Genomic DNA, 24,269 nt, shown 5'->3' on the forward strand with positions numbered 1-24,269 from the left:
AATGTGGTAAAAAGGCAGCTGTACTTCTGTGTCATCTGAGCTTTTCCATCGACAGAACAATGTGCCCCAGCCATTGCAAAAACAATACTCTATTTCCAATCACTAGTTCTACTGGTTCTCTGTTGCAGTTTCATGTGCACAGGGAGATGAATAAAGCAAGCACATCAAGGAGTCAAATTCAGAGGGAAAGGCTAAGGGAAAGGAATTGGGTGATTGCTTGAAAATGCAAATGCAGAATGAGAAAGGAACTGGAACCTCTCTATGAGAGAGTTTCTGAAGAGACCAATTACAGAAAATATACTGCAGGTAAAACAAAGATCTGAAAAAAACATGATGATTAACTTGAAGATTCATCTTAGGTCATTGGTCCTTGTCAGGCTCTGAGAGATGGTATGAAATAATCTCTCTGAATTAAGGGGTTATACCAAGGACAGTATTGAGAAGCTTGGCATTTTGAAAGAGCAAAAAATTGTCATCTTACATACACATCTGAGATCAAATATATGAATTATCTTGTTAAGACTGTGGTTTTATACATAAAAAGGAGGAGTTTCTGTAAGCATTACAAGTAAAGGAACACCCACTCTACTCTTTGAGACAGTTGCAAGCTACATCTCTAAAGTAAAATTCCTGATGGAAGAACAAGAACTAAGACAGCAAAGAATTGATTTAAAAATAACTCAACATTAAAAAAACCACGTAAGTTTCATTTCTCAAACATTCAGTTGCCAGAATTAGTTTATAGGATATGAGCAGACAAAACCAGGTTACTCATGACCTAGCTGTGTGTTGTAACAATGAGCAGATATGCACAGACCAAAATCCTGAAGAACCCCGTAGCCAGTATTTCTGTTGCTGTTGTCATTGTCATTTGTGCCCGTGTCTGATTTAATGAGTAAAACCTACTTGGCTGATGACTCCATTTCCTCAGCAAAAATCTCAAATGCACTTCAACCACAGTAGGACAGAGTGGACTGCAGCAGAGCTTACAAGGCATTTATGAGGCATACTGCAACAAAATTGATCTTGTATGTACTTCGGGCAGTACAGGCATAACAAATAGAGCAAGCAAGCAGCTTTTGTGGATTTTAGTAAATATTTACCTTTGTTGAAGTCATAAACGGTTCATTTTGATGCTGTGTTGCTAAGCTTACTGATATTTTTCCACTAGTGCAAAAAACTCTTACAGTGTACAGCAAGCTGAACATCTCTTGTGTATAGGTGGGGTCAGCAAATAAGCTGAGCTTACTGGTACACAGCAGCTGCTAATTCACATTTTGGTGTGAGCTGCCAGGGCTGTGAGGAAAAAGCAGTAGGCACATAAACACAGCAGACTGCTAGTTACAAATACTGTTGGTCAGCTGAGAGTTTTACTTCCAGAAGCTCAGAGGCTCTCTGTTCTGTGAGAATATTGTTTTTTCCATTGGTTTTGCTCAAAGCACCTGCCAGCAATTCACAGCAAATTGTGCATCTTTCCATACCTCCCTTCCCCTTAGTAACAATAGCACTGAACTTTCTTAAGAGTTTCTTCACTTACAGCAATGAGTTTTGTAACAGTGTGGTAAATGCTGATCACTGTGTGCGGGGGGAGGAGGCTTTTATTTGCCTGTGAGGTTCATGTTGTAAGTTAATTCAGATCTCAAAATGCAGAGATAGGTTCACTTCAATTATATTAAAGTAATTCAGTGTAGCCTTGTTGAATTGATTACCCTGATAATTGAAAATATGCACCAAAAAGATCCAGCTGTTTAATCTCTTGCTTTAACCTGCCATTTGAGCCAGTTAGGTTTTTCTTTCATTTCTAATTTCTTTAGTGGTTACTTTTCTGTAAATGGGGGTGGGGGGGGGAAGTATTCCTTGGACTGACCCTTTCTTAAGGAGATACTTTTGGAAATCTCTTTGGTTTGTGTTGGCTGAAAGAGCAGGGAGTGAAGAGTTACAGACAAAAGAAAGGCATTTTTGTATGTGGAGTAGAGTGTAATGAGAGCCAGAGTTCTGAGAATTTCTGAATTCTGGGGTCAGTTTTGGGGGGGTGTTAATGTTTTTTTTCCTCCAGAGCTGGGTTTATGCTCTGGTGTCCTCTGGGGTTTTTTTCATTAGTTACTACTCATTACAAAAAGCCCTGCTAATCTTGCATGGTTTGGGTTGTTTTTTTTAACCTCTTTCGTTCCATATGTGAATGTTTTGCTTTTACTGTACCTGGTGTTAGGTTTGAACTCAGAAGCCTAAGGGGAGCCTGAAGAATGCACATTCTACATGTTTAAGACACAGTAAGGGTAAAGGCATCATGAAGCAAGCACATTTGATGTCTAGGATTAGTGGGCATAGTGAAAATACAAACAGCAACACAAAACCTCACCACTAACAACAAAAAAAGGTGTGTGGGGGGCTTTGGTCAATATTACTTGTATTGTAATAACAGCATCTAATCTTTGAATTGTTCAGCCTTAGTGCATCTGCCTCATCTGTTTGGACATCCTGCTCAAAAGTTGCTTGTAGCAGTAGTAATGTTCTTATGTGCATGAGAACTGTCTTTTCACTTATCACCATTCTGTGAGAAATAGTTAGGAAAGGGAACATTAGAGGATTGGGGCACTAAATTTTACTTTGGGGTGACTTTTAATTCTCTGTTAAGAAAAACAGAGAGAAATAGCAATAACTCTATCTTAAAAGTGACACCTCTGAGGCTGATAACATTGCATAACTTTAGATACTGAGAAAAAACAGATTCAGTTGACCAAACAAGTTTATTCCCTGTGGTTTTCATCAAGGTTACAACATCTGCCTTGCTGCTCTTATCAAAACCTGCTGCTTTTCTTCTTTGCAGGTCATGGCAACCATAAAGAAAACAGTCCTTTCCTGAACAGTTCAGAAGCTTCCAAGGGAGGTGATTACTATGACAGAAATCTGGCCTTGTTTGAGGTAATTTCTAACTGTTTTTCATACTTCTAATGTGATTTGAGGCCTTTCAAGATTGAGGGATTGAGCACATTGTGTCAGGTGGAAGACATCCTTGCAAAGTTCCAGGCAGTGGGTCGGTACCTACCTCTTGCTGCATGACAAATCTAAAAGCCATTGCTGTGTTCAAGGTATTTCTACAAAGCAACGACACGTAATGGTACCAGACATGACCTGATTAATAGTGAAGCAGTGGCACTCTGGGCTAAACAGTAGGGAAAATGGGCATGGGCTCATTCACTGTGTTAAGACCGTGTTACTCTGCAGGAGATTGGCTAAACCCAGGTGCTTAAATTAGCCTGGGTATCCTGTGTTGCAGCTGAGGTACATCAGTAACATAGGTTTCTCGCCACATGCTGTTTTTAGGTGCACATCTGTTGCCTGGGGTACCAGTAGGCACCCTCTGTGAATAAGCTCATGTTGTTTTGGCCACTCAGGACAGTGAGGCAGAGAGGTGCAACTGTTCTCGTGTGGAAGTAAAGAGAACTAGATTCTCACGTGAGAGGCCAGCTGGAGCCACACCAAGTGAAACAGAATCCTCCTCTATGTCCTCACCTCGCTGGCACTGCCCTGAGTGCAAATAACATCATGATGCACTAAGACCAAGTTTCTTAAACACCCGTTTTCAGGAGCCCAGGTGCTGGGGAGTGGTGCAGAGAGTCTGTGTCTGTCTCTGCAGCTGTTTTCCAAGGGGAGACTTCTGAATTGGAGCTTCACAGCAATGCAGCAACATGTGCCCTGTGTGTGAGCTCAGCATGGGGCAGCTGGAGCTGGACCAGCTCCCCTCAGGGTTGGCACCAACAGAGCTTGGCTGCGTGGCACAGAGTGCTGAGTGCAGCCAGCCTGCTGCTGCCTGTGGAAATGCTGCTGCCATGCAGTGTCCTCTGCCTCCACGACACAGTAAATCTGTGATCAGGATAACCTCACCTGAGAGCTGGCTACTTGTGGTGTGGCAGCTGCTGATGCCTGGCTAAGCAACAACACAGTAGCACACCAGGTCTGCAGGCTTTTTCTGTGATACTGAAGAGAGGGAGGAGCATCCCAAAGGCCATGCTGCTCAACTGAACAGCAGCCATCTGTTGCCTCAGCCTGTTTGTGGTAGGAGTTGTAATCAGGTTTTTAAAGCTGCGAGCTGTAGCTCAGGTCAGAGAGAGGAGTAATAGAAGAGGTGCTTGGCTCATGCCACCCATTTAGCCATTTGGAGTCAGTTTCTGTGTCAGGTACAAAGCACATAACACTACTGATCCTACCAGAAACTTGTGATGATGTATGAAGACAGAGTAAAACTCCAGCCAGTGAAATCTTTCTTAATCAGTTTTTATTTCCTGTACAGAAAGTTGTTTTTCTTTACCCTGCGTTACTTGCTGTGCAATTAGACATGTAAGACATTGTAACTGAAAAGAGAAATTATTTTGTTCTGGGGGTTTTTTCCTTTTTTCTCCTTTAATATACTTTCAGAAACAAGAGTTGCACAGCACGAACGTAAAGCTGTGAAGCCTCTGTATATGTGGCTTTTTTATCTAGACCCACATGAATTAGATGACATAGTTTAAAAAATGCAATAAAACTATCAGAGTGTATGGATGTCTACAATAACCAGAGTTTAATCACTAAATCTCTGATTTACTTGGCAACTTGTGTATCTGTTGATGTAAGATGACATTAGAGATACATGTAAGATAGTGCCAGGGCTCAGACTTCTCCTTTTTTGCTGTAATCAGTGCTTTTCAGTACCTCAGGAGAAGGATGCATAGAGTGCAGACCTTTTGGCATAGGTTTTCCTGTCAGAGTTGCCCCTCCTTTCAGAAAATCAAATCCTCTCCTGAGTGATTCAGGCACAATGAAATATTCTGTCGTTCCCTGGACAGTGTTTCTGTTGTGTTGCCTGGCAGCATCAGGTGTGCCAAGGAACGTGTGATGGCAGCCGCTCTTCATCAATGCAGGGAATTGCAGATGACTAGTTGTCTTCTTCCACAGGAAGAACTTGATATACGACCAAAAGTTTCCTCTCTGCTTGGCAAGTTGGTCAACTACACAAATCTTACCCAAGGTGTCAAGGAACATGAAGAAGCAGAAAATACTGATGGCTCAAAGAAGAAAGTATCAAAAGTAAGTAAGGATTCTCTCTGTGAGCAGCTGATGAATGGGATGATTTCCTGTGTGGTTTAGTGGGGGGACCTGGACTCCTTTCTGCTTTATCTTAACCTCTGTCAGGAGCCATAGTGGATGGTGTTGCAAGGAAAAAGCACAGAACTCTGTAGGTGACTGGTTGGTACTAAGGAATGGGGCAGATGTAGTGGTTAAGCAGAGTGCAGTTATGTGCACTTGGTGTGGGTTTAGCTAGGGAGGATGGGCTTTTAGTGGTGAATGGAATAAACAGCAATCCAAAACCCAGAGCTTTTCCCTGCTGCTGTTTTAGCTGCCTGGCAGTATCTTGACACATCTCTAGGAGCCTACTAGGTATGTCACAAGACTTGCAGCAGACAACACCTTTCTAGAGTGGTGAGTGAAGGTCAGATTAGACACCCTGGGGCAGCTCTAGAGATTCTAATGTCAAGCACTTGGGCAACTGAACCTGCCCCAAAGGATCTGCATTTAGATGCATATTAGCCCCAATTTGGGCTGGCCTTTTACTAACTAGGTGGGAGGTGGGGTTTGATTGTTGGTAGTTAGATTCCTATCAGGAGGGCTATGCTCTAACTGCTCTTCTTAGTGCTTTGGTGATCTGGTCTGGCAAGTGTTTCTGTTAGTGCTAAACCCTCAGGTGGTATGGCTGCATTTTATGGCACTTGCAGGCCTGATAGTTTGCTTGCAAACTTTGTCAAACAAAAGTGTGCCAAACAGCTAAGAGAGCTCCTGAATTCTACAGATGTTATAGTACTGCCCTGTCATTTCAGAAAGAGATGACAGTGATAATGTGCCTCTCTCAAAGAGAATACACGTGTCCCATGCTGAACACCATGTTCCAGCTCTGTTGCTCACACTCCAGTACCTTACTCTGCACTGTTTTACACTGGAGTTAACAAAGTTGTTAGTCAACATGAAGCATCAAATCTAATTTGATCTGAGATCACACACACTGAAGTGCTGTAACATTGCAGTTAACGTGGCATTGTTGCAAGACTGAGTGAAGCTTGTTTGGGTGCAGTAACTGCATCTGGTACTATAAGCTTACCTTAAAAATGTCATTAAACATTTTAAGTGTGAATTTCTTGTCTGTGGTTCTTGGTGTTATACTAATTGTTGAATCTGTCCAAAGTTTTTAGCTTCAGGAAAGTAGTGACATGTCAGCTGCATGAGTTATGTCATACTTTTAGTGGTGTAATGTCAGGCATCAGTTGTCAATATGGTGTCATTATATAATCTAAAATATTTTTCAGCCTTCTAGTATCAAAACCAGATTATTACCCTAACAAAGATAGAATGGAGGGAGCTGCAATAGGTACAGTCCTTAATATTTTGAGAAAGCTCTGATCACTTTTGCTCTTTATTTCCTTACTAATTGCCTGACCAGAATACCAGGGTAAAATACAGTCTGATCTGAAGGCTAGTCACTTACTTGCCTGTTGGAAAGAGAACTGGCAGAATTTGAAGTTGGTTTGAATCCCTGGTAGAGTAACATGTAAGGTTTGGTGTTAATATTTCTACATCTAGGTAGACATAAACACTTGTGTATTTTCAGATGGTTTACTGCCACAAAAAGGGACTGTTGTCCCTTTTGCTTCTGTGGCAAAATAGTTTGGGCTTAGTATCTGGGTTGTCCTGAGTTATGCTTTCCCGTGTCCCAGCAATGTGTGCTCACAGTCCTCTCAGATGTTTTTTGGAGAAGGTGTTGGGTAGGTATTCCAAAAGTGACAGTATCACCCTGTGTTAATATCTCAATATTTCCTGTGTAAACACTGCTGTTTCCTTGAGTGGATCTCTGCCTAGCATGTCTGTCTCTGGGATAAACTACATCAGCTGCAATAACTGTAGCTCAAAATTCTTTTCCCTCTCTTGCCATAAGCAATATGAAATTTTAAACATCTTGTGGAACAGAACTTGGCCAATAATTGCAATCCTTAAAAGCAGGAAATCCAAAAGCAGTAACTCTGTGCAATGCTGTGAATTGAAAGGATGCAGAAACTGTGCAAGTGGGATTCTTCTACATCTGTTTTAGTCATCATTATGTTGCTGTTACCTTGTCCTTCTCATTTGAGCATTATCACAGAAGCATGAATATCCACCCCAACACCCAACAGCATGATGGCAGGTTTTGTTTTTGAGCGCCAGCGTTGTTAACTGACTGGCTGCTGACTGCTGTGCTGGGTATGCTCAGCAGTGTGTACCCAGCCAGTGTGACCAAGGCAAAGCTGCCTGTCCTGACATGTCACTGAAACTGGCATCTCGGAGACAAAGGAGCAAGGAGGATGAGCAGGCTGGTATTCAAAAACTGAATGAGAGGAGCAGTCTTTTCAGTAAATGAATATATGATCTCTATCTGAGCAGGTAAGACAGGTCTCTTGGTGAATGCCATTTTGTGAACCCTGCCTGCCAGCTCATATCCGTTCAATGACAACTCCCCCAAAAATAACAACCCCACAACTTGAAACAAAACACAGAAAATCCAAACCAACAAAAAAACACAGACACAAAAACCAGACCAGGCAATTGCATGCACATAAAAAGCCCAAAGCACTGAAGGCTGGGTATTGAAACCATGAGGTCTTTCTTCCCAAGTTGGGGCTTAAAGGAGTAGAGAATGATGTACTTTAGCTTCAGGAGGTCATTGTTGTCAGCACCTGCTTTCTACAGTGACGGGACCAAAAGAGACCTGAACGTGACGTGACTACCCTCCTCTTGGAATAATTGCTTGAGAGTTTGTGGAAGATGCAAATGGAGATCAGAACACTTTAGAATGAACATAATGCCCTATTTCAGCATTCCCATTGAACATTTTTGATAGCAGCATTCTGTGTTTGATATGCATCAGATCAAATTCTCTGTGTCATAGGGCAGAAATTGGGTTGCTTTGAATCTTTAAGTACAGTCTTGTATTACAGCACTTAATAGTCACGTGATGGAAAAAAAATAGATGAGCTATTTTAGGTCATGTATCTTTAACAAGACAGTTCATTTCTGTGCTGCAGCCTGTCCTCGTGCTACAGAGCAGCAGTGAGAGCCCTCGTTACCAATCGATGGCCCTGAGCCCTGCAGCCACAAGCTTTGATAACCCATTGCCCAGGCACAGTGGAAGTGGTGTCCTTCAGACTCACATCAATATCTGTATCAATTATGTGTCTGCAGTTTATTAGAGTGAACAGAAACATGATCTGCATCACTGAAATTGAGACTGTTTTCCAGATTTTTCTGTCCCTCCTTGGTTGACCTAAGCCAGCCTCTTCAGAATGGCTGTGTGTTTGATTTCCTTCATGCAGCGTGGTGTTACATTTTCTTCATCTGGTAGCTGTTGAGACGGTACATAATACCCTCCTTATTTCACATTGCCTTCTGTTGACACTTCAGCACTGATTTAGTATCACTTGGTGATTATAAATGCTATTTAAAAAGTCAACTCCCTGTAAATTACAGGTGTTACACATTTCTGTGAACAAGCTGGTTCAAGCAGTTTTCGTAGATCATTCTTTCATAGCAGTATTTTTTATTCTGTGGGGCAAGAAAATCCAGAGTAAACTCTTCTGCCTGAGGTACTCTTAGTAATCCTGTGGCTTGGGCTTTGTCTGTGGGCAGAAGTTCTGCATTTCCTGGGGTGCTCTGCTCTGCAGAAGCCTCATAATTATACAACTAATGCACAATTTTTCTTCCTCTGTGGCTGAAGTTGGCTTGTAACTTGGTATGCCTAAGAGGATGCTTTAAGAGGGAGAGGGAGAAGATTATGAGCAGCAGAGGAAAGCTGCATAGGGCAGAAGATGGGAAAGGGCTGAGCTAGGGTGGACTCGAATGCAAAGGAAGCAGATGTTGAGAGATGTGTAAAGGGTGGGCTGAAAACTCACCTGCTTTGGTAGTTTGAAAAACTGACATATAGAATCTATAGTGACTGTGCTCCAGTTGCTTCTCCTGCATAGGAGCACGAGGCTGGGCTTCTTTCCTTTTCCCAGATGCCAGTTATGGCAAACTCTAAGAAACTCTCTTTACCTCTGAGATACCCCCACTTGGTGCTGGCTGCTGGGCTCAGAGGTGTTGTGAGAGGGAGTGACTGACAAATGAATGGTCAGATAGATGGTAAAATTATGTGAAATGTCTCTGAAATTGAAGGGAGGCAACGAGTACATTAATGTGGCAATGGAAAGCCCTTATGCAGGGCAAAGTCTGCCCAGTGCCTGGCAACAATATTTAGTGCTTTCTCAGCTAATATTTATGCAGTGAAGACATCATGTGAATCAGACGGAGGTGTTTGAATCAGAAGTATCTAAGCCTCCTCTTCTTTAGGAAACAGGTGCCCTATAAAGAGTACCCTGAGAAGATCTTCCTCCACTGCAGTACTCATTTGAAAATCCTTACCTAACCCTGATCAGGAAACTTCTGTGCAAGTGTCATTCCTGCCAGTATCAGAAGACAACAATTCCTTTGTCCTTACATACAATATTGCCAGAGCTGATCAGGTTGGTTCTATGGGATGGTAATTTTTGTACAAATGGCAGGTGACATTTGAAGGATTTTTTTTGTATTGTGGCATTGGAGCAGCTGAGTAACAGCTCCCTGGCCCCAGGCTGGTGGGTCTCGCAGGGGAAGCCCCTTGCATGCCATTGGCACGTGGTTCTGTTGCCCTCTTCAAGAGGCTCACTTGAGTTGAAGGATGCATGGGGAAAAGCTACTTGATCTGTTTTAGTTTTAATCACACAAGGAATTTAACACTGACTTTAAAAAATTGAGTTGGCAATTCATGACATTTCTAACAAAGAACTGTTCAGATCCTGTTGTTAGGCCCAGTTTTCTTTCATCTCTGACAGGTCGGATTCGTCATGTGGATGAGGAAATTGTGGATTGTAACGTGTCATTGCAGGCTGAAGCACTAAATTCCTGGGTTGCTCATTTTGACCTGATAATCTTAGAACCATTTGATTTTTCTAGGATTTTGCTTTGGTTAATAAAACAAAGAACCAAGTTTTTGACAGCCATTTTATTACTTGAAGAGTAACATGTTTGCCTGAAGTCCTGTTGCTCTTGATTCGTGACTAAGTTGTCTATAAGAGAGCGTGTGACCTGTTTATTTTTGCATCTAGTTAACGTTATGTGGAGTCACATTTGAACAAGTATCACCTCTTTGCTACCCTTCTCATTTAGATGGTTACTGATGGGTTTCTTCAAATGCTGTCTTTCTGCAATGCATTTTGGAATTCAGGTTTATTTATAGAAAGAAGTATGAAAAGAGAGGAGCCTTTGAGAAGTTACACTCTCAGTTCCCCCTGTGTTTGTGTAATTCTAAATGCAAATGAAAACCTCATAAAGAAGCAGGAATTAAATGTCTTGCCAGGAAACCACAGGGACTGGGGCCTCTGAACTGGTGCCAGGTGTCCCAACACAGGGAACACTTGTGTATGCCTTGAGATAAACCTCTTATCAGTAGCATTTTGATGTCATTGTTTTGGATCTGACTGCCCACTGACAGTAAGTGTTTGGGCAAAGGAGAGTTCTACAAGATGCTATGTGGAATGCCAGTCATGTGCATTTCCTGTGAAGTCACAGAATTAACTTGTGATTTCTCAGTCCCTGTCAGAAGTAATTGAGAGCCTGATGCTGACGTTAAACGTGGGAAAGGTTAGAGTAATTGTGTTTACATGGAATATATGAAATGGAAGAAACTACATGTTGCATGTCTCCAGATCACTTATGAGTCTTTTCCAGTTGTAACATCACAAAAGTATGTTGTCCTTGAAACTAATTTGTGAACTCTGGGGAGTAAGGTAGGATCTTAAGCATAAGCTTCAGCTGGGCGTGAGCTGGAACACAAAACGTTCCGCTTGTAAACAAGGAAGAACTTGTTTGGTGTTGAGGTGAGGGAGCCCTGGCACAGGCTGCCCAGGGAGATTTTTCAAGAGCCACCTGGACACATTTCTTGTGCCCCCTGACTGAAGGGAGCCTGCTTTAGCAGTGGGTTGGGCTGGATATCTCTAAAGGTCCCTTCCAACCCTTACTGTTCTGTGATTCTGCCTTACTCGGGGTCTGCAGCACAAGGCAGCTTTCACACTAGAAACTCCGTGGTTCTACAATACAACAGACACATCTGTGTTCTGTTACAGTATTTTGTGTGTCTACCTATGTTTCTACCATTTGAAAACCTGAAATTGTTGAGTTTCTCAGTTGAATAATTCCAGTCAATTACCTTTCTCTTTCAGTCACCCAGCATGGGCACCCTGATGGGGGTGTACTTACCGTGCATGCAGAACATCTTTGGGGTTATTCTCTTTCTTCGGCTGACCTGGATGGTGGGAATGGCTGGAGTTCTGCAGTCCTTCCTCATTGTTTTACTTTGCTGCTGCTGTGTAAGTATGTGGGTGAAATCATGCATGTGAGAGAACCTCTGTGAAACTGTTGGGAAATGTAGGGAAGCTGCATTGTGCAAAGAAAAGGCAGATTTGTGCTGGGTGCTTCTGTTACATTTGTAGCTGTGTGATTTCACCCCTGCCTCTTCTTGTTTTTGCTAGTATTTCTATACTGGCAAACTGTATCTAGTGTAGGTACAGTCATTAAAATGCTATTTGTTCAGCAAACAGCCATTTTCTCTGCCTGTCCCAAGCCATGGCTGCCTGCTTTGCTGGACCAACCTGTGCTGGAGTTTGGGCTCTGCAGGGGGACAGCTGTGCTCTTGTATCTTCCCTTGTCTGCAGACACCCATTGTTTGACCTGATAAAGCAGTGGTCATTGCTCAAGCAAACATCTCAAGAGCTGCTTGATAAAATTCCTGCTGCTCCTTTCAGATAATGACCTATCAGGTCAGGATAAGTAAAATGTTGTATCTTATATGCAGTGGCAGATCTGCTTATGGAGAAATAAGTTACCCTTTAAAACAATGTTATTGACAGAATTGCTTCCTTTTCCTTGCTTTCCCCAGACTATGCTGACAACCATATCAATGAGTGCTATTGCCACAAATGGTGTTGTTCCAGGTAGGTGTAGTTAGCAAACTTCTTCTTTGTGAGTAAAAAACCATAAATTGAAGTTGCTTTAAACTGTTCATATAGTTTTATTCTAGAGGAATTTGCTTGAGAAAATTGCTGAAGCCAGGACACAAAGCCTGATTTCATTTGTAGTGTTTCTTCTTAGTATCAATTAGGCTAAAGATTCATTTGTTTGCTTTTTAGTTACTCCAGTGCTAACAAAAAGGTACTTCAATTGAGCCCCCCCCAAAAGCAGATACACATGTATAATTTTGTTGTTGTTGTTTGTGTTTTACAACTTATAACAATAAAGAAATGATAATTTTACTCTCATTGTCTTGTTTTGTAGCTGGTGGCTCCTATTTCATGATATCCAGGTCATTAGGCCCAGAGTTTGGTGGAGCTGTAGGACTGTGCTTTTACTTGGGAACAACATTTGCAGGAGCAATGTATATCCTTGGTGCCATTGAGATTTTGTTGGTGAGTAGTACTGCCTCTAAGGCAAATAGCAAATACCACAGTGCTCTTTTCCCACATTCCTGTACAGGTTTGCAGGTAGAGACCAGAAGGTCTCCAGTTTCTCAGTGTCAATTCTGTACTGCTAGTGCTTACCTTTGGAAGCTGCATGCTTTGTGAAAGCATGCAAGCTCTTCTGAAAACACAGTGGAAGTATGCCCTAATCAAAGATAATGTGCTCATCGTCTATAAAGTAGGCTCAGTTGTGCTACTGCAATAGAATGGGCCATGTCCCTTCCAATCCCTGCCATTCTGTGATTATCCCTTGACTGCTTCTATCAACTGAAGGTTCCTGGTGAAGTGCATGTTGCAAATTGGAAAGTGATTTACGCTTTGAGTATAGGTACAAGGTCACCACAGTAATATGGACAGAGTTCTGCTCCCCTGTTTCTTCAGCTTGCTTTCTTCTTCTTTCAGACATACATCGTGCCACAAGCAGCAATCTTTCATCCATCCGGTGCCCATGATGCATCCAGTGCTATGCTAAACAACATGAGGGTCTATGGCACCGTGTTCCTCATCTTCATGGCAGTGGTGGTCTTTGTAGGTGTGAAATATGTTAACAAATTTGCTTCCCTCTTCCTGGCCTGCGTAGTAATATCTATCCTGTCCATTTATGCTGGAGCTATCAAGTCCATCTTTGATCCACCTGAGTTTCCGTGAGTAACGTTTCTGGATGGGGGTGTAGCTTTGTCTACGGGTCTGGAAGGTGGGGTTCAGTGGGAGTTACTTAAAACTTGTGCCTGATATATTGTCAAAGCCAGTGTTTTGTGAGTTACTTCAGATTTATTTAGCTGTATATAGTGACAGTGATGGTCTTCCACGTGCAGAGCTCACAGAATAGGAATCTCCCAGGCTAAAATGAATGCCCTGTTACATTCTTTTAACTGTTTCAGTAGAATGAAGTCTTGTGGTGAGTATCCAGATTGGTGGAAGCTGACATTTCTCTGCTCCCTGCAGAGACAATCCAGTATCTCAGCCTACAGCTGTTGGGTTAAATTCCAGAAGGAATTTTGCTGAGTTATTTATGGCAGTTAGTAGGAAGCCATTTAGCAGGTCTGTTTTCCCCAGGCCAGTCAGATGTGATGTGAGGTTGGAAACTGTGGAGAAATGGGACATCTCTTAGGAATGTGGGAGGTGTGATGGTGGGGCCATGCAGAGGCTCCAGGGAAGCTTCCCCTTGCTCTAAGAGCAGGTGAGTCTGCCCTCTGAGCAGCCCTGCTCTGAACAGAACCTGTGCTCCTTGGCATGTTGGTGGTTAAATGTGTAATGCAGTTGCTTCAGCTCAGAGCTGAAGCAGCAGTAATGTGGATACATGTGTTTTACCAGAAAAGCAAACAGTACTTCCTGATACTGCTGACAAGAGATGAAAGGAATGGAAATACAGGAGTTGAGTCTGCATAATTATTCACATCTTAAAATACTCTGACTGTAATAACTAAGCACTTGCAACCCTCAAGTGTTCCCTTTAGCTATTTAGGGCCCAATGATTATAATGTTTTACAACAGTGGCAGGTTTACAGCAGTAAAAATAAAACAATGTCTCTACCTCCCCCTCATTATCTTTTGGATTGTTCTTGAACATTTTCCTTCTCCTCCTTCCTTGGGCTGGATTTCTTTTACTGAAGTGACTAGATGCTGTGTGTATTTTTCATTCTGGAGGGGAAGGCTTCTCTGAAGCTACAGTTCACAGTTCTGCAAACCCAGTGAAAGTGGCCCTGTCACGACTTTAGTCATTGATAACATGTGTGAAACAAACTTAGTAAAATGGAAGAAGCAGGGGAAGGGTTTTGTGATGTTTTCTGGCACTGGCAAGAGAAGCTGAATAACTTTTAGTGGCAGCAAGCTGCTGTGTTGTACCATCATGTCTTGTGGAACCATCTTTGGAAAAGTAGGTTATGAACTTTCAATGCTGGAATAAACTATTTTTGTGGTTAGGTGAAACACAACAGGCATTAGAGGATTTTAGCAATCAGGCATAGTATCTTCTGACAGGAAGAACCTTTGCTTATTGTGGTTAAAAGGTCTGTTGCTAATTCTGAAGCAAAAATGTCAGGGGTCATTTGAGAGCTGCTGTACAGGAAGTGGGACAGCACAGTTCCAAATGGCTTTAGATAGTCTACATATCTAGTAATTGTAAGGCTCATGTTCTTCAGATCTCTTCTGCTCCAGTAGTGCTGTTTAACTGAATAAAAAAAAAAGAGGCCTAATCGTTCCCTTTCACTATTTAAGTTAAATTTACCAAATTCAAGAAATCACACAGATGTAACTTTTTAAACCTCCCCCAAGTCGCTGGAAAAGTAGCTTTATACTTCTGCCACTTAAAGGGAAGTGATACACACTTTGTGCTGCTACTTCCATCTTTTTGAAGCTGACAAAAAATGTAGCAGACTGGAACTTCAAGTTCCCATGGTATGGAAGAATTATGGGGAAGGGCAGATTCCATTTTCCCAGTACCATGTTCTAACACTGGCTTTTGTGTTTCCTGTCTAGGATTTGCATGTTGGGCAACAGGACGTTGTCAAGAGATCAATTTGATGTTTGTGCCAAAACCATCGTTAAGGATAACATTACTGTGGCCTCTAAGCTTTGGGAGCTCTTCTGCCACAGTACAAACTTAACCACCGAGAACTGTGATGAATATTTCCTGATGAACAATGTCTCTGAGGTAGCAGGAATTCCAGGAGCTGCCAGTGGCATTTTAAAAGGTATACTAGAATATATCTTTTTCCATTAAAGAGGAGGCATGCTGAGCAGTTGAAATGGGTTGAACCATTCCCTGCTGGTTAAGAATGAGGGACTAAAGAAATGTTATTACAGTGAAGAAAATTATCTTCATTAAGGAAAAACAGGTATTTAAAATAGTAGATGGCGCTTTTGTCCTGACACAGTACTTCTGTAAATGGATTGAATTTGCCTTATACATCTCATCATTTCAGCAGGAAGTCACAGAATCAGAATCACAGAATCTTAAGGGTTGGAGGGGACCTCGAGAGATCATCTAGCCCAAACCCCTGCAGCTATAATTATGAGCTATACTAACAGGAGTAAGGTCTTCAGTTTTTTCAGGACTCTGTGGAGATAAGACTCTCCATTTTAGACAGGTTATGTCCTGAAAGACAGGAGTACTCCTATGAGGATAGCGTCCCTCTTGCTGCTCCTGACTATAACGTCACTGAAAAATGTTCATTCGTGAAATGAGCCTCAGAGGGCAGTTGCTTTGTCCAGTTGCTGACTGCTTGTTTCCCCATTTTCACAGAAACCAGTAGTCTAGTTTCTAAAATGGACTTAGCACTTACAGTGAAATTTCAAATGCCAACCATGTCATTCTGTAGTTCTCCCATCATGTCAAGCTGGTCAGTATTGCTGCTTGGATTCTGAGTACTATGTGTGGCTATGGTGGCTCATTAAAAATGGTCACTGTATTTCTTGGGGTTAAAATAGGTATGAAGTTAGTGTTACTTTTAGTAATACTGGAGGATAGAAAGTGCTTAGACTTCTGTAGGTTATTCATCCATAATTGCTGATTTTGTTACAGATTGCCTTGAAAGCCTGCATTTAATTTGTGTTGATCACTGAGTTGCATGAGTTGAATTTGTAATCATCAGCTGTAGACCCATTGTAATGAGAACAGGTTTGAACTGAAACATGCTTTTCTTTTCTGTGGTGTGATGATGTCATTGAAGACAACTTATGGAGCAATTATTTGGAGAAAGGAGAGATACTGGAGAAAGCCCATCATCCATCTGTTGATGTCGCAGGCCAGAAGAACAACCTTCATCTCTATGTGCTTTCAGACATAGCTACTTCATTCATGGTGCTGGTTGGCATCTTCTTCCCATCAGTGACAGGTGAGAACGCTGGGACCAAGGTGCATCTCAGGTCTCTGAGCTTTCTTACCTCTCTTGATCTTACATCCAGAATGTATTTTCAGGTATCATGGCTGGTTCAAACAGATCAGGGGACCTCAAAGATGCACAGAAATCCATTCCTGTTGGAACCATTCTTGCTATTGTCACCACATCACTAGTCTGTATCCTTTTAAAATTAGCACAGCCCTGGCATGTTGTGGCTCAGATGAGTGACTGTGTATCTGATCTGTGGAACTGCTTTCAGGTGACTAAATGATCAGTGTCAGTTTGATTGGTCAGTGGAGGAAATAAGCAACCAGTCCTTCAGCTGAAAGCATCTGAATTATGATCCTGTTGTTTTCCATCCGCCTCTTTGTGGTTTTTCGTTGGTTTGTTTTGTTCTTTTGCGTTTCTGTTGCTTTTCTTTGCTACACAGTTGTCTGTAGCTTTTCAGGCTGGTGGAATACAGGTATATATATTTTTAGAATGCATTAAGATGATGGAAGGCTTTAAATGGGAGAGACCATAAATTTCTGTCCCAGCCAAAAATGCCTTTTAGTTTGACATTAGGAGGTATAGGCTTTCTTCAAGGGCAGTGTTTTAGAGCAGGATGAACTGGAGTTAGAAATCAAACTAGGTATTCCCCAAGTGTTTTGGGATGGGGAGGGCTGTGTAGAGCTGCTCACTGGCACCAATTAATTAATGTATTTGTTTTGAAGTCAGTGAAACAAGATCATCTTATATCAGCTTACAGGATTGTGAGGATGGGGATTTTTTCCCCTTGATTTTTAACCCATTCAATGCTGTTCCATGGTTCTCAGACACATCCCCAGCACATGGAAGTGTTACCAACATGGTGCTCAGCAGTCAGCTCCATGTAGCTGTGAGTAACTCATCATTTCCCACGTGATTCCCCTGACACTGGAGCACTTAATTTGCAATATATGGGGATGTTCCTTTTACCAGATTTCTGGGTCCTGAGTGTGTGTTGAGGAAAACAGCCTTTGCTCCAGCTGAAGTTACTGGGTTCTGTATGCAGCTGAAGTTTTCAGGGCTTGGGACCACAGGAGCTTTGCATGAGGAAGACTGTCTTAATCTCTTCCCTCCTGCTAGAGAAGAGATGAAACCAAGGTCTTCCAGCTTCACCTGGCTGCTGGTGTCTGAAACTACAATTTATCAACACAGGAGATTAAAAAAAATAAGGACAATCAAAATTAATTTGAAGGACTTCAGAATTCTATGTGAGAGTTCTCTGAATAAACCCCACCCAAAGGGCAGGTGGCTGAGATGGTGGCTCCTGGAAGGGCTGCTGTTTTGAACCTGTTCTTTGCTAAAGCTTGCCAAGCTGTAAATCAGGATCCCAGCTCACTTGTCCCAGCTGTTCAGGAGCACAGCCTTTTCCCAGCATTGCCTTGGGAACTGGCCCTGTGTCAAGAAGCCTGCATTTCCTGTGAACATGATAAATATTACAACAGGTCACAGGCATAACCCAAAGTATCTGCAACTCAAAGCTTATTTCGTGGTGGGTAACTTTGTGCATTGATGTTCATGTGCCACCCTCTGTAAGGCTTACACCATCATTTTTAGGAGTGATCAGTCTTTCCCCTTCTATTACTCTTTGTGTTTTATAACTGCATTCCAGGGGTAGAGTTTAGGATTTAACTGTTTGTGTAAACTCCAATCACAAGATCAAAAAGTTTACTGTAATGCTAGATCAAAAAAAAAAACCCAAAGTACTTTGTACTCCCCAGTGCTGAAGTTTTACAGTTTAATAACAAACCTGATATTCAAGGGCTTATTGTTGACGTGAATGCCATCAAACAGCAGAAAATGAGGAAGTGTAAGATACTGGTTTGCTATATGTTCAAGATATCTTCAGACACAAGAGAAGGAGAGAGGATATAAAGATAGTTAAGTATCAATTTCTATTCTATACCAGCAGATTAAATTGATGTTTACATGTAAGACTGTTTCCTTAGGAGTTATGTCCTTCATTGCAACATTTCAAACTATCCATTTTAGACATTGAAACTTAGAATAACAAGTTTGTCATTTGTACATTAGGAGGTATGTATCAGCAGTGAGACATTAATTTACTACATGCTTACAGACCTGCTGCAGTGTGAATACCACAGGACAGAGGCACATCTCAAACTTTCCATGGTGTTTTCTGTTGCTTGTTTTCATCTGCCTCGTCTAAATAAATCCTGTTTCCTTAGCACACTCTGTACTCAAGACTTCAGCTGTGTCTTATTATTTGGAGCCTGCATAGAAGGTGTAGTCCTGAGAGATAAGTAAGTTGTACAGATTTAATGCTCTCCTTTCTTTTTAGGGGAGGTGTGTTCTTTCCCATCTTGTCACATTCCCCTCACCCCTTTTTTTTTGGCTTTGACTTATGGGGGCCTTTTAAACTCTATTTGTATGTCAGTTGTAAACAATTGTATTTGATTTGATATATTTTAGCCTGGCTGCCTCCATCCTATGTCTTAATTCCTCCACCTTCCCACCCACCCCAGTCCTATTTTGTCTTGTGCTAATGCACCCATTTCTGTTTCAAGGGCTACTCATTCAAGAACCAGATCCCTAACAGGAAATTATAGTAAACTAGAGATTTCTACTTTTCCTTCTCTTTTCAGAGAAGATAAAAACCAACAAAAAATTCTTTTTTTCTGCTCCAGATGAACCTGATTGTTTGCTGTCCTCTTGTTCTTAATTATTGAGTTTGGGAAAATTACTCTTTGCAAACTGTTTTCTGGCTTATTGCTGTGTGAGGTACTACTGCTGGTTTTTGTACTGGTGACATCAGTAGTGTATGCCAAATAGCTGCAATTATTATTCCAGCTTACAGTAGGTTAGCAAATAGCTTGCAAAGTTGCTCTGATCTTTCTTGTGCTTACTGATCACAGTCCCCTGAGTCAGTGTAATGTACATTCTCTGACCTACAAACACAGACAGGTAGCACACATCTACATCTGTATCTGTTGTGTTGCTCATAGTGGTATTCATAGGAAGTATTTCCTTGTGGCATTTGTGATAATTTTCTTACATAGAAACCCAGTCAGACATCTGTAAGTGGGCAAAGTTTGTTATCGACTGTCTCAGCCCATGGATTACTTATTGTCAAAGAGTTCTGTCTGTAAACCCAACAACAGTGTTCCCAGTACTAGAGTTTAAAGTGCTTTTTCTGAAAACTTCCCATTGATGGAACTCTGATGGACTCTTTCCATTGGACAAGCAATGAAGTGCTTGTGAATATGGTTCATAGAATCATTTTGATTGGAAAAACACATTTAAGATCATAAGTCCAACCCTTCACCTCACCCTGCCCAGCCCACCACTAACCTGTGGCCATCAGCACCTCAAAGCTCTACAGCTTTGGGATCCCTCCAGGGCTGGGCACTCCCCCAGCTCCCTGGGCAGCCTGGCACAGGGGCTGACACCCCTCTCAGGGAAACAGTTCTGCCTCAGCTCCAATCTCAGCCTCCCCTGGGGCAACTTGAGGCTGTTTCCTCTTGTCCTATCACTTGTACTGAGGAGAAGAGACCAACCCCCAGCTCCCTGCAGCCTCCTGTCAGGGAGTGTCAGAGAGTGCTCCTGGCTCCCCTCAGCCTCCTCTTCTCCAGGCTCAACACCTCCATTCCCTCAGCCCCTCCCCAGCCCCTTGTGCTCCAGCCCCTTCCCCAGCTCTGTGCCCGGCTCTGGCCACGCTGCAGCCCCTCAGTGTCCCTGTGGCAGTGAGTGAGGGGCCCAGCCCTGAGCACAGCCCTGGAGCTGCAGCCCCTCAGTGTCCCTGTGGCAGTGAGTGAGGGGCCCAGCACTGACACAGCCCTGGAGCTGCAGCCTCCCCAGGGCCCAGCACAGGGGCACAGGCACTGCCCTGCTCCTGCTGCCCTCCCAGTGCTGATCCCAGCCAGGCTGCCCTTGGCCTCTTGCCCCCCTGGGCTCGCTGCTGGCTCCTGTTCAGCCGCTGGCACCAGCCCCCCCAGGCCCTTTCCTGACAGCAGCTTTCCAGCCGCTCTGCCCCAGCCTGGAGCTGCCTGGGCTTGGGGTGGTACAAGAGCAGGACCTGGCTCTTGGCCTCATTAAGCCTTGGCCCATAGCTCCAGCCTGGCCAGGGCCCTCTGAAGAGCCTTCCTGCTCTAAAGCAGGTCGTGTTGTGTGGGGCAAAAAAGCCAAACCAGTCAACCAACCTAAACAATCCCGAAGTTACCTGTAGAGATGTCTGACACTGGGCTGTGTTGGGTGTTTGTAATGTTACACCTTTTTTTCACTTAAGAACTCCATCTTTCTAGGTGAAAGTAGAAAATAATGTTGTGATAATGATTTGTAATACATAATCAAAAGAAAATGCTCAGGTTGTTGAAATGAGGCTACAGACACTTCTTAGCTGTGTATTCAAAGTAACTCAGATTGTTTATTCCCTACATTTCCTAATCAAGAAAATCTTTCCTATTTAAATGACATGTTAAACCAGACTGAGGTGAACCAGCATGTCAAAACACGAGTGTCCCCCTGCCCCTCTCTGCAGGTACGGCGATGCTGTGAACAAGAACTTGGTGGTGGGCACCCTGTCGTGGCCCTCGCCATGGGTCATCGTCATCGGGTCCTTCTTCTCTACCTGCGGAGCAGGTTTACAGAGCCTCACCGGCGCCCCCCGGCTGCTGCAAGCGATAGCAAAGGACAACATCATTCCTTTCCTCTGGGTTTGTACATGTTAAAGAAAACACCTCACACAACAAAACCCAAAAGGCATTCTCTGCCTAGGAAATAATCATCTGATTGCCTTTATGCTCTTGGAACTCAGCTTTACTTTCCTTGGTTTGCACAGCACTGAAGCAAAGGCCAGTGCCTTTCATTTGCATTTGCATGCTTTGTTTGCTTTTGTTAAAAACTAGGGATGTTTTTAAAGGAGTCTGAATAGACATATATGGTAATTTTATAAAGAAGTCTCACATCTAATTCATTGAAGCTCAGAAAGCCATTAGAATAATTTGACTCCTTGGTCTACAGAAAAAATATGTAGGGAAAGTCATTATAACTTGATGAAATACTTGGAAGATGTGCTTAGTGTTTCTGTTTCCTCAGATATTTGGTCATGGGAAAGCAAATGGTGAACCAACATGGGCTCTTCTGTTAACAGCATTAATCGCTGAGCTGGGAATCCTCATTGCCTCGCTTGACATGGTGGCTCCAATTCTCTCAATGTAAGAAACGGGCTGGTCACTGTTTGAGGTGGGAGGAAGAGTGAATTTGTCTTTCAGAACCGTATCTTAAAGCAATAAAGCAAATCACCTGAGCCAGAGTTCCACTTTTATTATTCCTATGAATTCTCTGGCATCAGGCTCTGCATATAAATCTGTTACTTTCTGCTCTGGAGTATTCTGGGAATAAATATGGTTTTAGTATATCTGGATTGTTATTTTCATTGGAGGAAAGGCTGTTTCTATCACAGAACAAAGATGGTGTTGATGTGGTGGATAGATCTAACTGCATCCATTTAAAAAACTATTGTGACTATTTTGTACTGTTCGAGTGGTAACTACACATGACAGAGCAGCTGTATTTTAGCTGTCATTCATGGGGTTATAATACATAGTCTGTACATGTGTGTGCTCAAAATTGTGCTCTGGTTTGTGCAGGTTCTTCTTGATGTGTTACCTCTTTGTTAATCTGGCATGTGCGGTACAAACGCTTCTAAGAACCCCGAACTGGCGGCCCCGGTTCAAGTACTATCACTGGTAAGCACAGGGCAGCACACACAGCACCTGCTCTGTCATCTACAGACGTATCTTGTCACTGTTTTCTTTCTCTGGATATCCATTCTAGACAGGAGTATATCAATATAATGCTCGTGGCAGCCTAGACCCACATATTTAATGGCGTGAGAGTTTCATTCCAGCAACAGGATAGTAAAACTGTTGAGGACTCAGGAGATTCGTTGAGAACTTTACTTTCACAAGAGGAAACAGCCTCAAGTTGCCCCAGGGGAGGTTGAGATTGGAGCTGAGGCAGAACTGTTTCCCTGAGAGGGGTGTGAGCCCCTGTGCCAGGCTGCCCAGGGAGCTGGGGCAGTGCCCAGTCCTGGAGGGATCCCAAAGCCATGCAGCTGAGGTGCTGAGGGCCAGGGGTTAGTGCTGGTCTGGGCAGGGTGAGGTGGGGGCTGGGACTCCAGCAGCTGCAAGGGCTGCTCCAACTCAAACGATTCTGTGATTCACTGCCAGTTCAGAACAGGCAATTTAAGGAAAAAAAAGAGTAAGAGAATAGTTGATTTGGTTTTAAGTTTTTCCACCCCACTTCTCACTAATATCCTTGCTTTTTGTTTTAGGGCCCTCTCATTTTTAGGCATGAGTATTTGCCTGGCACTGATGTTCATTTCATCTTGGTATTATGCCTTGGTAGCTATGCTTATTGCAGGCATGATTTACAAGTACATTGAATACCAAGGGTAAGTATTGACTGTAGAGAAAAGGGAAGGAGGGAGATTGGGTTTCTTTTTTGTGAATTAGTCTCTAGCCTTCACATTTGTGGAAGGAATTGTCCAGAGATGTAACTGAGAGGGCTTCCCTTACTGGTTCATTCTTTTCATTGTTTTGCTGTGTCAGTGCTACACAGAAGCCCCTGAAGTGCTTTGTTGTTGAGCCTCTAAAGGTGTTTGGTGAAACTTGACAATTTCAGAGAGGAAGCAGAAGCCCTACTTGGGATCTATCCTTCTGCTGTCTATCACACATAATTACTTCAGGCCCAGAGAACCTGAAGGCAGCCATCTTACAAGGTCTATCTAGAGCAGTCCTTGTAAAGCTGAATGTGCAGGGTAGGTTGCCAGAGATCGTTACTGTCTGATAGAGTCAGGCTGCAGGGTGGCTGTATGACTGAATTTTAACAAATCAGGTATTGAAATGCTTGATAGTTGTTTATGCTTGGGAAGCATTCTCTGTAGTAGAGTGTTGATTACAAATTAAACCCAGCATGGTGGCAGTGGTGTGGTGTACATTCAGCTGCAACATTGGCACCTCTTGTAATACGTGGTATCACACACACGTACAAATCAGTTCACACATGATGCATGCTACCTGTCACATTGTGAGTGTGGTGATTTCTCTATAGCAAGACTGTAAGTGTGCAATTAAGTGCTCATGAAACCATTTGTTGGCTCACTTGTGTGTTCTTCACAGTGCAGAGAAGGAATGGGGTGATGGTATCCGAGGTCTTTCCCTCAGCGCTGCAAGATACGCCTTGCTCAGGCTGGAGGAGGGCCCTCCACACACAAAGAACTGGAGGTACTTGTTTTAGACTTGGCACTGCCATGGTTGTCTACTTAAACACAAGTCAAAACTCCTTTGGTGCTGAGGTGAGGGAGCCCTGGCCCAGGCTGCCCAGGGAGGGTGTGGAGGCTCCTTCTCAGGAGGTTCCCAACCCCAGCTGGACACGTTCCTGTGCCCCTGAGCCAGGGGAAGCTGCTTGAGCAGGGGCTGGGGCGGCAGCAGCTCTGCAGGGCCCTTCTGACCACCCCCTGGCCCCCATTCTGGGATTCTGTGAATTCAGCTGGTGTCCAAACAAGATGCTTTTGATCTATATGAATGAATTTAAGTGAGCAGAATATTTAAAACCGAGAAGTGTGGAGTCTGTGGCAAGCTGCCCTGTCACTGCCCAAGCCCTGCTCTGAGGGCTCTGCATGGGCAGAGCTTCCATGGCCATGGGATCTTTAATCAGACTCTGAACTGGTGAATTCAGAAGTTGAACTTGAGGCAACTGTGGAGGCCTCCAGAGGTCCAGAGGCCCACAGTAATTTGCACTGTAGGGGCACAAAGAAGTCACTGCTATCATTCTAAGATGAAAAAATGCAACA

The 24,269-nt window shown here is 43.1% G+C and overlaps 1 protein-coding gene across 3 annotated transcripts in view; it reads left to right on the top strand.

The window, feature by feature from the left end:
• Positions 1-24,269, top strand: part of SLC12A4 (solute carrier family 12 member 4) — a 49,695-nt gene that overhangs the window by 16,464 nt on the left and 8,962 nt on the right. For all 3 annotated transcript variants that reach the window (XR_009819764.1, XM_062007915.1, XM_062007916.1), the window contains exons 2-16: positions 2,828-2,922; positions 4,936-5,067; positions 11,295-11,441; positions 12,011-12,065; positions 12,406-12,536; positions 12,990-13,231; positions 15,066-15,280; positions 16,259-16,423; positions 16,507-16,605; positions 18,660-18,717; positions 20,952-21,126; positions 21,509-21,627; positions 22,063-22,161; positions 22,749-22,868; positions 23,596-23,700. Coding sequence is in view for 2 of the 3 variants with exons in the window: in XM_062007915.1 (XP_061863899.1) it covers positions 2,828-2,922; positions 4,936-5,067; positions 11,295-11,441; positions 12,011-12,065; positions 12,406-12,536; positions 12,990-13,231; positions 15,066-15,280; positions 16,259-16,423; positions 16,507-16,605; positions 18,660-18,717; positions 20,952-21,126; positions 21,509-21,627; positions 22,063-22,161; positions 22,749-22,868; positions 23,596-23,700 (1,957 nt within the window). In the remaining variant the exon portion in view is untranslated. The remainder of the gene's footprint in view (positions 1-2,827; positions 2,923-4,935; positions 5,068-11,294; positions 11,442-12,010; positions 12,066-12,405; positions 12,537-12,989; positions 13,232-15,065; positions 15,281-16,258; positions 16,424-16,506; positions 16,606-18,659; positions 18,718-20,951; positions 21,127-21,508; positions 21,628-22,062; positions 22,162-22,748; positions 22,869-23,595; positions 23,701-24,269) is intronic.

The sequence above is a fragment of the Colius striatus genome, chromosome 14 (assembly GCF_028858725.1).
Source record: "Colius striatus isolate bColStr4 chromosome 14, bColStr4.1.hap1, whole genome shotgun sequence".
In the NCBI taxonomy this organism is placed as follows: domain Eukaryota; kingdom Metazoa; phylum Chordata; class Aves; order Coliiformes; family Coliidae; genus Colius; species Colius striatus.